This window comes from Phaethon lepturus, unplaced genomic scaffold, assembly GCF_000687285.1.
Source record: "Phaethon lepturus isolate BGI_N335 unplaced genomic scaffold, ASM68728v1 scaffold53981, whole genome shotgun sequence".
NCBI classification, from domain to species: domain Eukaryota; kingdom Metazoa; phylum Chordata; class Aves; order Phaethontiformes; family Phaethontidae; genus Phaethon; species Phaethon lepturus.
Window position 1 is genome coordinate 1 of NW_010520923.1, and position 13,924 is coordinate 13,924.

General features: G+C 42.2%; 2 protein-coding genes across 2 annotated transcripts in view; both read right to left on the bottom strand.

Annotated features, from left to right (window-relative positions):
• Positions 1-512: 512 nt before the first annotated feature.
• LOC104628827 (V-set and immunoglobulin domain-containing protein 4-like) lies at positions 513-1,918 on the bottom strand (the record flags this gene model as incomplete). Its single annotated transcript, XM_010297534.1, has 2 exons — positions 1,873-1,918; positions 513-869 (listed from the first exon to the last, which is right to left on the bottom strand). Coding segments are annotated over exons 1-2 (403 nt in total), but the record flags the coding sequence as incomplete, so codon positions are not given.
• Positions 1,919-8,173: 6,255 nt separating this feature from the next.
• Positions 8,174-13,924, bottom strand: part of LOC104628828 (heat shock factor protein 3-like) — a 12,887-nt gene continuing 7,136 nt past the window's right edge. The window contains exons 7-12 of the mRNA XM_010297535.1: positions 13,527-13,660; positions 12,478-12,723; positions 10,911-11,016; positions 10,288-10,353; positions 9,066-9,132; positions 8,174-8,505 (exon numbers count right to left, since the gene is read on the bottom strand). Of these exons, the coding sequence (XP_010295837.1) occupies positions 8,174-8,505; positions 9,066-9,132; positions 10,288-10,353; positions 10,911-11,016; positions 12,478-12,723; positions 13,527-13,660 (951 nt within the window). The remainder of the gene's footprint in view (positions 8,506-9,065; positions 9,133-10,287; positions 10,354-10,910; positions 11,017-12,477; positions 12,724-13,526; positions 13,661-13,924) is intronic.

The following is a 13,924-nucleotide window of genomic DNA, read 5'->3' on the forward strand; positions in this document are numbered from 1 at the left end:
TCTCACGTCACCTCTCTGCACAGGTTAAGCTTGGCTTAGCTGTGCCTCTACCAGCTATGCCACCCATTACACCTCCTACACCCACCAAGGCCTGCTCTGCTGGGTTGATGCCATCTCCATTCCTCTGTAAATCATCACTGCCCAGGCAAAAGGAGATTGGGCATGGGCAGGTGAAGCTTGGTCGAAGAAAAGCAATGCAATATGACAGGGACTTCCCCTCTGGTCCATGTCCCTTGGAAACACTGAGCCATCGGACACAGGTAGAGCCAGGGACAAACTGGTAAGCAGGAGGCCACAAATCCTCTGCCAGCCCCCAAACCACAGGGCGCAGCACCACAGGCAGAATTCCTCTCTCTGACCTATTTGCTGCTACTTGCCAGAGTCTGACATTGCTCAGCAAAATGCTTCTGCATTGCAAGCGGGGGGGTCACGGCCTACCTGGTCTATTCAATTCCTAAAAGCCTTCCTGAGCCAAGCCTTCCACTCCTGCACAGCTTCCTTCTTGGGTTTACCTTTAACAACCTCCACTTTAGTGGTGATCTCTTTTGCTATCAGGCTGTTGTTGCTGGCTTTCCAGGTGACCTGGCAAGTGTAGGTTCCCCTGTCAGAGACCTCCAGGTTCAAGATGTGGAGAGAAACGTTTCCTGGGGCATCCTTCAGGACGCTGACCCTGTCCCTGTACTCGGACAGGAGAACATGGTCGCCAGAGCTGTCCCTCCGAAAGACGGTGCCAGAGCTCTGGTCATGTACCACAGTCCACGTCAGCGTTTGCTGCACAAGGTCCTTCACAGGCACATAGGCACATGGCAAGATGGTAGATCCCTTCCATATGCCATTGATCTCATCAAGGCCACTCAGGTCTAGAAGAGCTGCAGGAAGAACGGAGAAAGAAAATTTTTAAAAAAAGCAATCATGGTGAAGGCAGCTCCTGGGTGATGAAGCAGTGGCGAGAGCATCAGCAAGTGGAACCCAGCAAATCAAAAGCACGGGCAGCAGACGATGAGGGACGGTCTGTTCAGGGATGGGCTAACAACAAAGCAACGTGGCACGAGGAAGACAGATGGGAGACAGCCGACTGCCGGGGCGCCGACGCGTGCCACGTGCAGTTGGCTCTCCTGCTCTGCCTGGTGCTCGCCTGCAAGCAAGTGAACAAGCAGGCAGAGCGCAGGATCAGAATTAACAGATGACTTAAACCTGAGGGAAGGAGTTTGTCTCAAGCCCGGGTTGAGCAGCTCCCCGGTCACAGCTGGCGCCTGCCCCTGCCACCCAGCATGGCTCTCAGGGCTTTCTTGGAAAGCCCCGCATGTTAACAGCAAACCACAGTTTGTATGGGTTTTTTTCTCCTCCACTGCCCACTTGTTCTTCTGAAAGACACTGCTTTTTCAGACTAAGCTGAATTTAAGCAATCAGACAAGTCTAAAACTCTTGAAGTTTTCCTATAAAAATGAGGTCCATTGACTTTTGCCCCAGTACATTTTTGTCACTCTTAGGGCTGGACCTATGCTTCCATAGATGCTTCTTTACCCTTTTCTCCTGGTTTCCAAACCTCCCCTTTCCTGGAAACACAAGGACTAACAAGACCCTTCGTGCTGGGCTGCTTGCTGTGCTCCATGAAATAACGGTCACAATGTGGAATATGAGATCTTTGTACTCTAAGTACATAGGCAGCATTTCCACAGCCTTCATGCACTGTAGCACTCCACGGCCACTGGGTTTGAAACAACTGAACACTGAGCTGACAGCATGCAAAGACGTTGGCCTTTTCACTGTATTCCTATTCCCAAAACAGAACCAGCCCCGTACAAACACATACGGGCACACCAGTACCAGGGAAGCAACCGCCCCAAGCAGGTGACTTTTCCATAGACTCACCGTTGCAGAAGAGAAGACGACTCACAAGCAGGGCTGCTCTCACCATCCTTCCCATCACTACAGCCTCTCCCTCTCACGTAGGACAGACCTGCTCTCTCTAAGTCAGGGGGTAAATCAGGAACACTTCCCTCACTTCGTCAACAAGAACACAGGACAGCTGCTGATGGTTTATTCCTTCCTCTTTTTCAGAAAAGAAGTGTCTCAGTGATGACTGTCAGAGGTGTGGTCAGAACAGAAGTCCTAAGGGAGGATGAAAAGAGGAAAGTTTAAGACTTGCTTCTACTCTATTTCATATTTCCTGCTATTCCACATTTTTTAATTCCCCTTTAAAATTTTTTCCTTTGTTTCTTTTTATTCCTGAGCACCTATTTCTTCCTCTTTTCTCCTTGCATTGCTTTCTAAATAATAGGTTTTAACATGCACATTATACACAAGAAGATCTGAGAGAATACTTCTACATAGCTAAACAACCAAGGGCCTTACTATTCGTTTTCTTACCAGCTTTTCTATGAAGCTCACCACTGTGTTTTAAATTAAGATTCATGAAACAGCCTAAATCTTTACATTACCAGTGAGAGACAGATGATCATTGTAGGTCCCTTCTGAAATATTCTGGTCTGTATCATTATATCCCATTTAAGAGGTAGGGAATTTAGGTATACAAATCTGAAGACAAAATAATTTCCAAGAGCTACAGGCAACTGGTTTGACCATCCCACTCTATGTCACACGTTGATCCTCCTTTCTCACATAGCAATTTAGCTGCTTGGCTGAATTGATTAATTGCATTCAATTAAAAACATGGATTAGGGCCATATGCACCTGCATTTCCCCATAGACTACTTTGGAAACAGGTAAACAATTATATGCCTAGAGAGAAAAAAGGAACTTATCAAAGTAGCAAATCTCTGAGACTATGAAATTGTGACTTCTTAACTATAATGAGATGTGTTAGTATTAATTAAAGGTAATATTAGCTATAGTTACTCTTTATTATTAAATAATTGAGCACTAGACCTGTCTAGAAGTATCTGTTCTTTACTAAAACATTACCATCAAGAGATCTTACATGCCTTTTTCTGTCTTCTGCAGCTCTTAATTTTTCTAATGACAGAAATCTCTTCTGCTTCATTGTATTCGGCTAAATTGATATGAGCACTTTGCTATTGTTACATCCAAATTCAACATCCAGTCCTCAAATGTAAGTAACGAGAATAGTTAAACGCAATCAACAAAATCCTAGACCATGTTCTAAAGTACAACCCTGCTTTAATGATAGTGAGCCAACGTTTGCATCTGTACAGGATACCAGAGTGATCGATGCTTCATATCTGATTCAGAAGTAGTGGAAATGTGGGGGAAAAATATTTCTTATAGTCTTATATATGGCTTAAAGACAGCTCCACCTATATTGTCATTTGTAGGCAGCTTCATTAGGTTGTTACGTAATTTCACATTAGAAACAGGGGATTTGTGTATACAGCCCTGGGAGCTCTGACACCATCTTTTTCCTTTTCTTTTGAGGTCTTTGCTTTCACTGTGATTGCTTGCTTTGAACATATATTCTTACCTTAGAGTAATTGGTAAATTACTTTTGGTAAAATTTGGTAAATTACTACAAAACAATGATGCTTAAAAGCACATATGTATATAGAGGTGTGATTTATTTTTGATTACTTGTTATTAGCATTGATGTAATTATGACAATGATATTGGTATGGGTTTGAATTTGCTTCTTTTCAGGTTATAACATTCTGATGTCTGTTCCCCTGAAGCTGGTGATTTTACTACACACAATTTTCATGCCTTTATTTGGTTAGAAAATCTTTCTATGTTGTAGTTGTTTATCAGTCATGGCCTACAGAATCATCTTGTTCAATTAATTTCTTACCATCTACTATATTTGCAGTTATACCTGTAATTAAAGAGCACATCTAACAAGCTTAAGGTCTAAATGCTTCTGAAAATATTCTACTTGATAAAGCTGAAAAAAAGGTTCAACAGAGATTCAAGAGATTTTGGGACGTCATTTCATGTGCTCCTCCCTTGTAGCCCTGTATTCCTCCGTCAGAAATTTTCCATGAGATGCAACTCCAACCTGCAGTCACTGGGATGGGGAGAAGCAGGAAAAGCTTGTGTAGGTTGCAGTGTTCGTGTACTTCTTGGTTCAAAAAAGGAAGAGAAAGGAACATGTTAAGTTCAAATTAATGAAGCTCCTTCCTGGGGAACATGGCAGCTGGACAGGAGGGCAGAAGCTCAAACTGACTTGGACTAAGTCATAAGGGAACCTACCACTAGCAGGGTACGTACCAACCGGGAAGCTAAAACTCAAACTGCTTGACAAAGAGAAAGATGTGCATATATTTATACATTTACATATTTATATTTACATTTACCTTTTTGGCTGGGGGCACAGTGGCAGGAGAAGTCTCCTGTCCTTTATATGATGCAAGTACAGACACCTGTACACTAAGGTGACCCTTGGTAGCAATCTCTTGCGTCTGCTTTGGGGAACTATGATAACACAGTACTGCTCTTCAAAATGGCGATCTTGTTTTAGGGGACAGCTAAACATTTTGAGCATGGACTGGATGAGGTTGCATCCTGCAGTCCAGGAGAAACAGATCAAATTAAGTTTTTCTCGTATTCTGGAAAGCTCTGTGTTAGCAAGCACAAAGCAATATGAGATGAAAAAATCAATAGCTAGGCTGACATGGTCCGTGTGGGGAGGGCTAGTCTGAAAGAATATGAAAAATAATTATGAAAGGAACATGTGGGGGCACGTTACCCTTTCTTGCACTATGCTTGCCATGCCTGGGTGTGTTCTTTAAATTCTCAGCACATGGAAGTCAAGGAAAAGCAACTTTTCTGTCCCCAGGTACCGTGATACAGCACAGTAAAACCAAGAAGTGGCAGCCATGCGCGTTGGTGCTGGAGGAGGAAGGAAACTTGCATTATAGTGAAGCAACTGTAGTCATGGGTAACAAAAACTTGTTCTGCACCACACTGCAGTGGTGTAGTAGTCCTGACCAGCAGGCTGTTGTACATGGCGGGGTTAGTGGTTCCCCCATACGAAGGAAAATATGCTGGCTCTAGGAACAAAGATAACTACTAATGAGAAGTTTTTGTTAATCTTTTCAACAGGTAACAGAGGAACTGAGTATCCCCAAAACTTCTGGACTCTTACCCACTTAATGCCATTTCGTCCTCCAGGACTTTCGGACAGAGCCCCATTGACTGCTCCAGGTTATTGAAGGGGACGGATGATTGCTAGACCTTGTCAGTGCTGCTGGGGGGATCCAGAGTTTTCCATCAACTTTGTCTTCATCATTTTCATCCAGTCTTTCATCTTACTCATCACTCCCCATGGCTTCACATGTTTACATAGACCTCTTATATTACTCGGAGGATACCTCTGCTCCTCTGAGTAACAGAAGAGGATTGGAGGATACTCGCTCCTTTGAAACAGCAGTAGCATTTGTTTTGCGGAGCTTGGGGCACGCTGGTCATCTTCTCAACAGCACCTGTTTGTACAACAGGTTCCTGAAGCGGCTCCTGAAGTTGCCATTTTACAGCACAGAATCCATTACGACTTTCAGTTGTCAACCGGGGAGCTTTCCACCACAAGTCCACTCCTCACTAGCACCCAATGCAGTACTTTGAGCTGTACATGACCGCTCACAAAAAACCCACCTGATATCATGTCCCCTCCCTGCTTAGATGTGAAGGCTGGCTCCCAGCAAGCTACCTGCATACAAGCAATGAATAAATGCCCAAAGCCAACCTGGCCCTACACTGTCAGTCCCAATCCCACAAGCTTCTGATTCCATGGCACGTTGAATATGGGTTAATAAACCTAAACTTCCTTCTTTCAGAGCTGTCAGCCTGAGAAACCAGGTGCCAGGCTAACCTTAGCATTTCAGTTATTTTTGAACCAGCAGCAGCTGCATAGTGAGATCCCCTGGAGAGCATTAAAGCTCTCCTTTCTAGAAAATTCAGTAAACAGGTCTGGGAAGTATTGACACACACAGGAACACACATAAAAAGAATGTACAAGAAGCACAGTAACAGTTTTGCAATTCTTGAGTTTAATTACTTCAGCATGTGGGTTTTTCTTGCTATTCAGCCTTCCCCTTCCCATTGCAATCTTTCTTAGGAAACTTGCACAAATAAAACACTTTTCCTAGACCAGTACGTAAGCCAGACACAGATGCACAAGTTTTTATTTGCAGTTTGCTTAAGCCTTGTTTTCTTAACTTCTTAAGAGAGAAAGTGTATTAAAAAACTATTATGCAATCAGATCAAATATCTCACGGCGAGATGCACTGAGATCAGAGGACTACCGTGATGGAAGAACATGACAATAATCCATAACAGGAACTACATTTCAGCCTAACCTTTTCAGGAGAGTTACAGATTAGCCTCTCAAGGAACTTTGTTGTCTGCACTGTGCTGTCAAAACAACACATAAAGTCCATTTTTTACTGTTTTCACTGTTGGCAAAATTGAGGCGTTTGGGAAGAAATTGAGAAAAGCAGATCAAAGACAGACATGCAATTCACTTCTTTCCCCCTCTCCCTTTACCTCATGAAAACTTGAGACTATTCAGCCCTTTGTCTCAAGAAGTAAGCAAAATAAAGAATAGAGTAAGACGTACTGGACAAAAGGCAATTCAAAAGATACAAACATGAAGGGTCACAAGGTAAAGAACAGTTACAGAAGCATGGGAATAAAATGGCACTGTGGAGGCATTACACATATACACACACACTCAGTAGCAAGATCCTCCTCTGCAACTCAAAAAATTTGACAATGAAGCACAAATCCAATTAAGCAAGGCCACCATAGATAACATGCATTATCTACTAGGCTTTAGAATATCAGATTCACTTGGATCCTTGAATACAAAAGAACTCAAAACTTATTTGTTCAGAAACTTTGGAGAGAACAAAGCCTGTAGGTAGCCTGAAGTCCTAAAACCGAAAAAGAAATTTCAGGTAGTTGTGCCGGTAGCAAATATCATGTGATATTATACAACCGGTTTTCTACTTGCCTCCAGGCCTCTTCTAGCCCCAACAGTTTTGTATCATCTAAGCAAATTTCAGGTTTATGTGGGCTAGTGGTAGTCTGCTACAAACTTGGTAGCAGTGAAGGAGAAGTTACTATTCCACTGACACCAGGGCCGATGTCTACACTACAGCTGCTCAAAGAAGTTAGGAAAAGTGTAGGAAGGAATTTTGGGGAATGATTTTTTGATTAAGCAGACACACATTTTTGTAATTCAGGGTCAAGGGACTCGCATGCATGTAGTCAATTTAGCTTAAGATCCCACAAGCAGAAAATGCAGGAAGAAGTCTAGTGTTCATATAGGGTCAGGTAAACAAGTAGCTACTGCAAGCAGAAGAGAAATCTTAATGTAAGGTCTTATGTCAATGCAGGTTACCTCATGACTCCTCCTGCCCATTTTAAGGGCAGTTGCTGGACTTCGCTAGATGTGAATCAGTTCTACTCAAAATTTCTGAGTACACATGACCTGTGAGCTAGGTACAAGTTACCCTAGAACTGCCATGCAATGTGCATGAAAAATAGCATTACGCAGGGTGGCAAGCACTTCCTACCAGAACACCTACAATCCGTGGCAATGGATGTGTGTTAGCATGTTAAAAAGTAATATCCCACAGTTAAAATGTAATTTTCCATAGGAAAAAATGTTCCCTGTACCTAGGAGCAAATCTAGGAGTACGAAAGTGACCTAAGCAGATGCAAACAATTGTAGCCACAAACTATCAAAAAAGAAATCTCAAATTAAAAAAAAAATTAAAAAAAAAATAAATAAATCTTAATTCCAAACAGTAGACAAGCCACTTATTGAAACAGGCCCTCAGAAAGAGTAAAACCCATGTTTAAAATATTACACACCACATTACTATCCAGCTAATAAAAAAACCCAAAAACCAAACAAAAAAACAAAACCAAAAACAAAACTCAGCCAAACTTTACAAACAGGATACAAACAGATTTCCTTTTGCAATAAGGCTATCGGATAAAAAGTTACAGAATACGTTGTGGTATGTTTACAGGGAGGTTGCTCTTCCCCTCCGCCTAGTGCCTTCATTCCCACCAGCTCTTGTTTCGAGCTTGTGTTCAGTTTTTCCAGATGTGCTCTTTGAAAGAGAACGTTCTTGTGTCTATACAGAATATGACAACCAGGAAGCAGGTGAGGAGAGGTCAAACTTCTTGCTGAGCCATTTCTTTGTTGTCTGTTTCGCACCACTAAGCCAGTTACAGATTCTATGTGAGTTCAGGAAGTTTCTATCTCAGAGGCCTCTTCTATGAAGTTAGCAACAGGACTGAGGAGCAAGAGTGGAAACAGTTTATACTCTCCATTCCCATCTTCTGAGAGGAGAGGTGGATCACCCATTCCCAGAGCATCCAGAGGCTCAGCCTGGTTTGCTGGAGCTGCTAGAGGCAAGACAGTTTCACTGCCTGAGGGAGGATGAAGAGCAGGTTTCTCCTCCAGTGGGGGCAACAAAAGGTCTTTCGGATCCTCTATCTTCCCTGCAGCTTCACTTGAAGGTAATTCTTCAAATAATGAAAGCAGAGGATTGGCTCTGTACTGTATCAGCTGCATATCTGAGGGAAAACAAACAGTTTAAACTCCAGGCTTCTGTGTCACATAAATGAAGGCTCTTATTCAAGACAAGGAAAACTGGAGAGGCTGCTTCAAAACTTGCTTCACTAAAGCAAACCACACAGCTCTGACAGACTAGATCCACAGCTGCAAGGGGGGAGCTAAGGCTCCTGTGTCTGTTAGTACCAGTATCTGAAGCACACTTCAAGCCCCTAACACATACAGCATGCAATGGCAGCACTGAAGTAGTTCAGTAAGTAGCACTGCATTTGTGGGGGCCGTAGCCCATATAGGAGATACTTCCACAAGGACATTTGCAGTTCTGTTCCCGTTTGTGACACTCTGTCATGGATAAGAAAAAGGAAATGGTAAACACCAACATGGGGCATAGGATGGGGCCTCTTAAGATTAGATGAATGAAACATTCCAGTCCTCACAAAAAATTTAAGCCCAGACCAAAGGAGGAGATAAACCATATTACAGGCTACAAAAATTCCATTTCAACACACAGTTTTGGATGAGTTTGGAACTGTCACAGCTCTCAGTGTTCCCTCCTGCCCACCTTTGCTTCCCGCTGTTTCTCTCTCACTTGCTCCCAGATCTTCAGTGCTCTCTGCCAAGCTTGCAATCTGAAGCAAAATGAACAGAGAGTAAGACAGAATGCTTAACAACAAAATCCAAGTCTTCATTGACTGGCTAACAAAATCAAGGGTGAAAGGAGGAGGGAAGAGAAATGAAACAGTTGACCAATGAGTCCAGTTTTGCATAAGAGAGCCAGCAAACAGGAGCTCTCAGAAGAAGGCACAGTGAAAGACAACTTACTAAAGCCAAACAAGCTCTTGACTAGCAAATATTCCAGGACATTTTACCTTCCAAACCAGCAGCTTTATTATAGTCTGTCTTGTTGGAATAACACTGTTAAACATGATTTCATCAATACAATTAAGTTTTGCAAGCACTGCTTGAACACAGCTGCATTTTACCCCAGTTGTGGTCTAAGCTCTTGTGACTGGGAAGTCCTATTTTAAATATTATTTCAGGACTACAAAATAAATGACACTTGCAAGGTTTGTTTCTTTTTTTTTCCTTAACGGGAGTCAATTTTAGGAACTGGACCGAGAGAAGTAAATTTGCACTGAACTTCTGTATGTCCTCTGAGGAAATTCCATACAGCAATGTTCAGAATAAATACAGTATATTGCATTATATTTTTTATTTAGTAGTTTTTCCTTCAGTCTTCTGACAGACTGAAGACACACAATCTCATCCAAACTATAACCCTAGACCTAGTTATCACTTGGCTAAAGAACACCATGGGAATCCCTGAGGCTAGAAAAAACAAGCCAAGAAACTGTTCTCACACACTTAGGCCAAAAAAAGATTAGATTTTCTACCCTCCTCATTCTAAACAGAAGGTACAGAAGTAACAGATAGGAAAAAAAAAAAATCCCTCAATACAGACAGCTGATTCAACAGACACCAGTTTGTTTCACTCTTCCTTACCTTCTCAGGTGTATTGAGAAAGCAAACAACACATTACTCAAAGCAAAGTGACAGTTTAAATCAGCCCACTGAGTGTATTACTGCAGCTAGGAACTTAAGGCTTGAAATTATCTTTAGAACCCTCTTAAATTCATATATGCCAACAGTGATAACTGACAACAGTAAGTCCAGTTTCATCCTGTGCTATCAAGTCAGTCCCTACCCTCAAACTGCATCAGTCAAAATTTAGCTCTCAACATCATATTAACCCTCCCCATCATAGAAGCAACTCTTACTCTTACATTTTCCATACCAGGGGAAGTTTCCATCAAGCTCATATCCAAGGCTGGCAGCTCAGGGTTAAATGTCTGAAAATAAAACCAGACCATACGTCATATTATAAGGTTCTTAAAACTTCAGAGAGCTCCTGAAAGGACAGCAGGATCCAGCACACTCTCCATCCACTGAAGCACAGGAAAGGTGGCTCCTCCACAGGCCTACAGCAATATACTTTCAACCTGTGGCAGTAAACTGAGGTCAAAGGTGAAGGAAAAGGACACCATTATTTCCTGGTGATTCCAGGTATATGGCTGAGTTTCATTCCATATCATAATGCATAATCAAACACATAATCAAGATGTGATGATATGTGACATAGGCTGAAGAAGCAGAACAGAGTCAAATTTTTTCCTTTTTTTTTTTCTTGAGTTACGTGTAACAAAAATAGTATATGAACTGAAAAAGGCCCTCAGCGTTACCTTGTTAGACTCCTAGAATGACTATGTATCATTCTATCCATAACTATTTGCTTTTCAGGATTTTGCCCCCCTCCTGCCCATTACAACATGGAATAAACCAGTAAAGTTTCATAATGCAACCTATATAGGTATTTTTCAGAAATCAGAAAAAGTGAAAAAAAACTTACATCGCTGAAAGCTTCAGAACCAAAGTTATACTGCTTCCCAGATAACATTGCTTGAAGCTCTTCAAGGCTGGCATCAATGCAATTAAGAAAATCCTGAATTTCCTCTCTAAAAAGACAAAATGATATAGCACTGCAAGAAACAGTCGGCAGTTAGGGCCTTCTTTCGCACCACAAGGCAGGAAAAACTCTTAGAAAAGATCTGCTAACCTCTCAGTTATTACAGCTGTGGGGAAAGGCGAGAGCCAGACAGGGTTGCTCACAACCCAGAACAGCTTATTGCCAAAGGAATGAAGCTGCATTCCTGTATCATCTTTCACGGTCCAACTCTTTGAAGGACAGGTACAAGGAAGACTATCTGAACAGCAAGTATAATAATAGCTACCACATCAAAAAGCAGTTCCTCCTTCCATACCTACTTCCTCCTTCATTTTAGTACCTTTGAATGTTCTCAGATCCCAGCCTATATACCAATATCTGTTTGAGCTAAGGTCTGATGGCGTTCACCTGGGGACAATAAATGATAAGCAAAGGGCTGGAAATAATCTGGATCTGAAGAAACATGACCTATTTTGAAACATCAGATTGTTGCCAAACTGTACACCCTTCCAAGGACAGCGGGCAGGATACAAGGGACAGTGAATGATGCGGAAAGGATGCTGCACGCATGGCGTCAGTACGAAACTTCCCGCTGCGCTGCAAAGCTACCTCCTGTGCTGGAATACTGAGCTACAAGCAACAGGCAGTTCCAAGGCATTGCCCCACATTTTGCAGTGCCAATGAGGTAAGATATTACAGGGCCTTCAGATTACACTGAGTGCTGGGGGCATGTCACCTCAGTACTTCCCCCTGTAGTTAACCACAGCAGAAGAGCTGACAGGAGAAAGAACTGAAGTTTGTTCCTTGATCCAGTTCACCCTGCAGCCACACGAATGATGGCACTGATAAAGCTCAGGCGAAGAGCAGAGCTGGGAACTGCTTAAGCAGCAGTGCTGCTGAGTGTGAAACCACAGCCCACACGATTTTGGTCCCAGGGGAGTCTGATCTGACAGTGCACAAGGGGAATGGACCTTTGCAAAAATGAAGGACACAGAAACAAAGCAACAGCGAAACAACATCAGACTACCACCGATACAAACCCATATCCAGTTCTCAGAAACACAGCAGCACATGCTGCCCTCCTGAAATCATTAACCTCGATCTGCTGTTTGCAGCACTTGCCAGCGCCAGCAGTTGGTGACAGAAGGGCTGATGTGACAGACTGACCTCACAAATCCTCAGACTGACACATCAGAGGTCAGGCACACTCATTAGCAGAAATGTGACAGATGAACTTGCCCTGATTTTAGTGTCTTTTTCAAGACTTACGAACAAAGGGGCAGAAAATTCAGTTCATCAACTAAATTTCATGACCTTAAAAGGTCCCTTTCAACCCAAAGACCCTATGATTCTATGATCAACGACATTTAAAAAGCTAATTCACTATGTTTTGCTGAACACATCCTCTAAAACTTTGACCAGATCCCAGAAGAAGGCAACAGCATAACAGTTTCCAGCAACAAGTTAATACCTGTCCAGTAAAGGATCATTTTGGTTTCCAGTGTTGTTCTCATTCAAGATGGAGTCAATCACTGACACAGGGTCTTCTGGAGCACTAGGTTGTGCAGTATGAAGTTCCACAGCAACATTTTCTATTTCACTAGATTTGTTGGCATCATTTATATGAACTGGTGGGATAGGTTCTGCACAGTTTAACTCATTTGGCTGTGATACTTGACAAATAGGTAAGCCAGGATCCAGAGCTGCCTGTGTCTCTCTAAAACATGACCCAAAGATAAACAACATGCAGGAGAATTCATCAACAGTATTACTAATAATTTCAAGTTTAGTATCTCAAATCTTAATACCTAATAAGGTCAAGCCAGTCAAAAGTTCAAACCAACTGGTCTTTAGAAGAAGAAGAAAAGTGCCTTCCTAAAGGCACATGAAGAATCTCTTATTGCAGCTTATACAGATAGCATGTATGAGAGCAAAATATCCCGTTTTGCCAGGCCAAGATCAGCAAAATAGTATATGGAAATCATGCAGGAGGGAAACTCCTAACATTGTGTCTCTGGAAATAAAGGATCCCAAGTTGGTCCATATCTCACTCTGGATGTTAGCAACTAAATGGGTTTTCACAAGAATCTGATGCCACACAAAAGAATGCCTTCCCTTCAGCTATGCTTAGCATAATATTAGCAAGAGTAGTACTGAAACTGGAGATAAAACTATACACCTTGGTTTGTTTATTAGTAATGTATATAGACTGAACAGGGACCTGAATGCCTAAAAGTATGTGCTTTTTTGTTGAATAGACAGAAAAGCCTCAGCAAATCAAATTTCAAGTGCCAATCAGCTTGACAGGCCTTCAGGCACTCCTGAAGACACATGAGCTCTTTTAAGACACTTTGCTGACCACGACCAATGCTACATGCCGCAAAAAAAGACAGCCTAGAAACAGGCCTGTCATGCGCAAATAAATTCAGAAGCTGTTTCCCAGAACACACACGGATCACATTAACATAACTACCTACTTAGCAACCTAAGCATCAATACTTCTGCATCCTTTAAACATACCCGGCTCTGCCACTTGTGTGTGCCACAGCAAGGAGACCATCGGTGGCATTTTCCAGGGTATCAGTGATATCTCGAATGATGAGACCTGTACCATTGCCATCCTCATCATCTGCATTATGTTCAGAAAAAGCCACCTGCAGGATACAGCAAATAGAATGAGTAAACCAAAAGGTCTGATTATTTTTTTATGTTGAAGCTCCACTCTTCTTGCAGCTTCTCTTTCCTGTTCAGATTTTATCTTTGACTAGTTGTACTGATTTGCATGATTTTACAGAGCAATGCTTTAAAGCTGCCCATTTCAGAACATAGTGCATTTGATTCTAAGATTAGGGTATTAATAGTTATAAGGAAGACTTCGAGATCACTGTCTCTCATCCTGTCCAACCCATTGTCTCTTT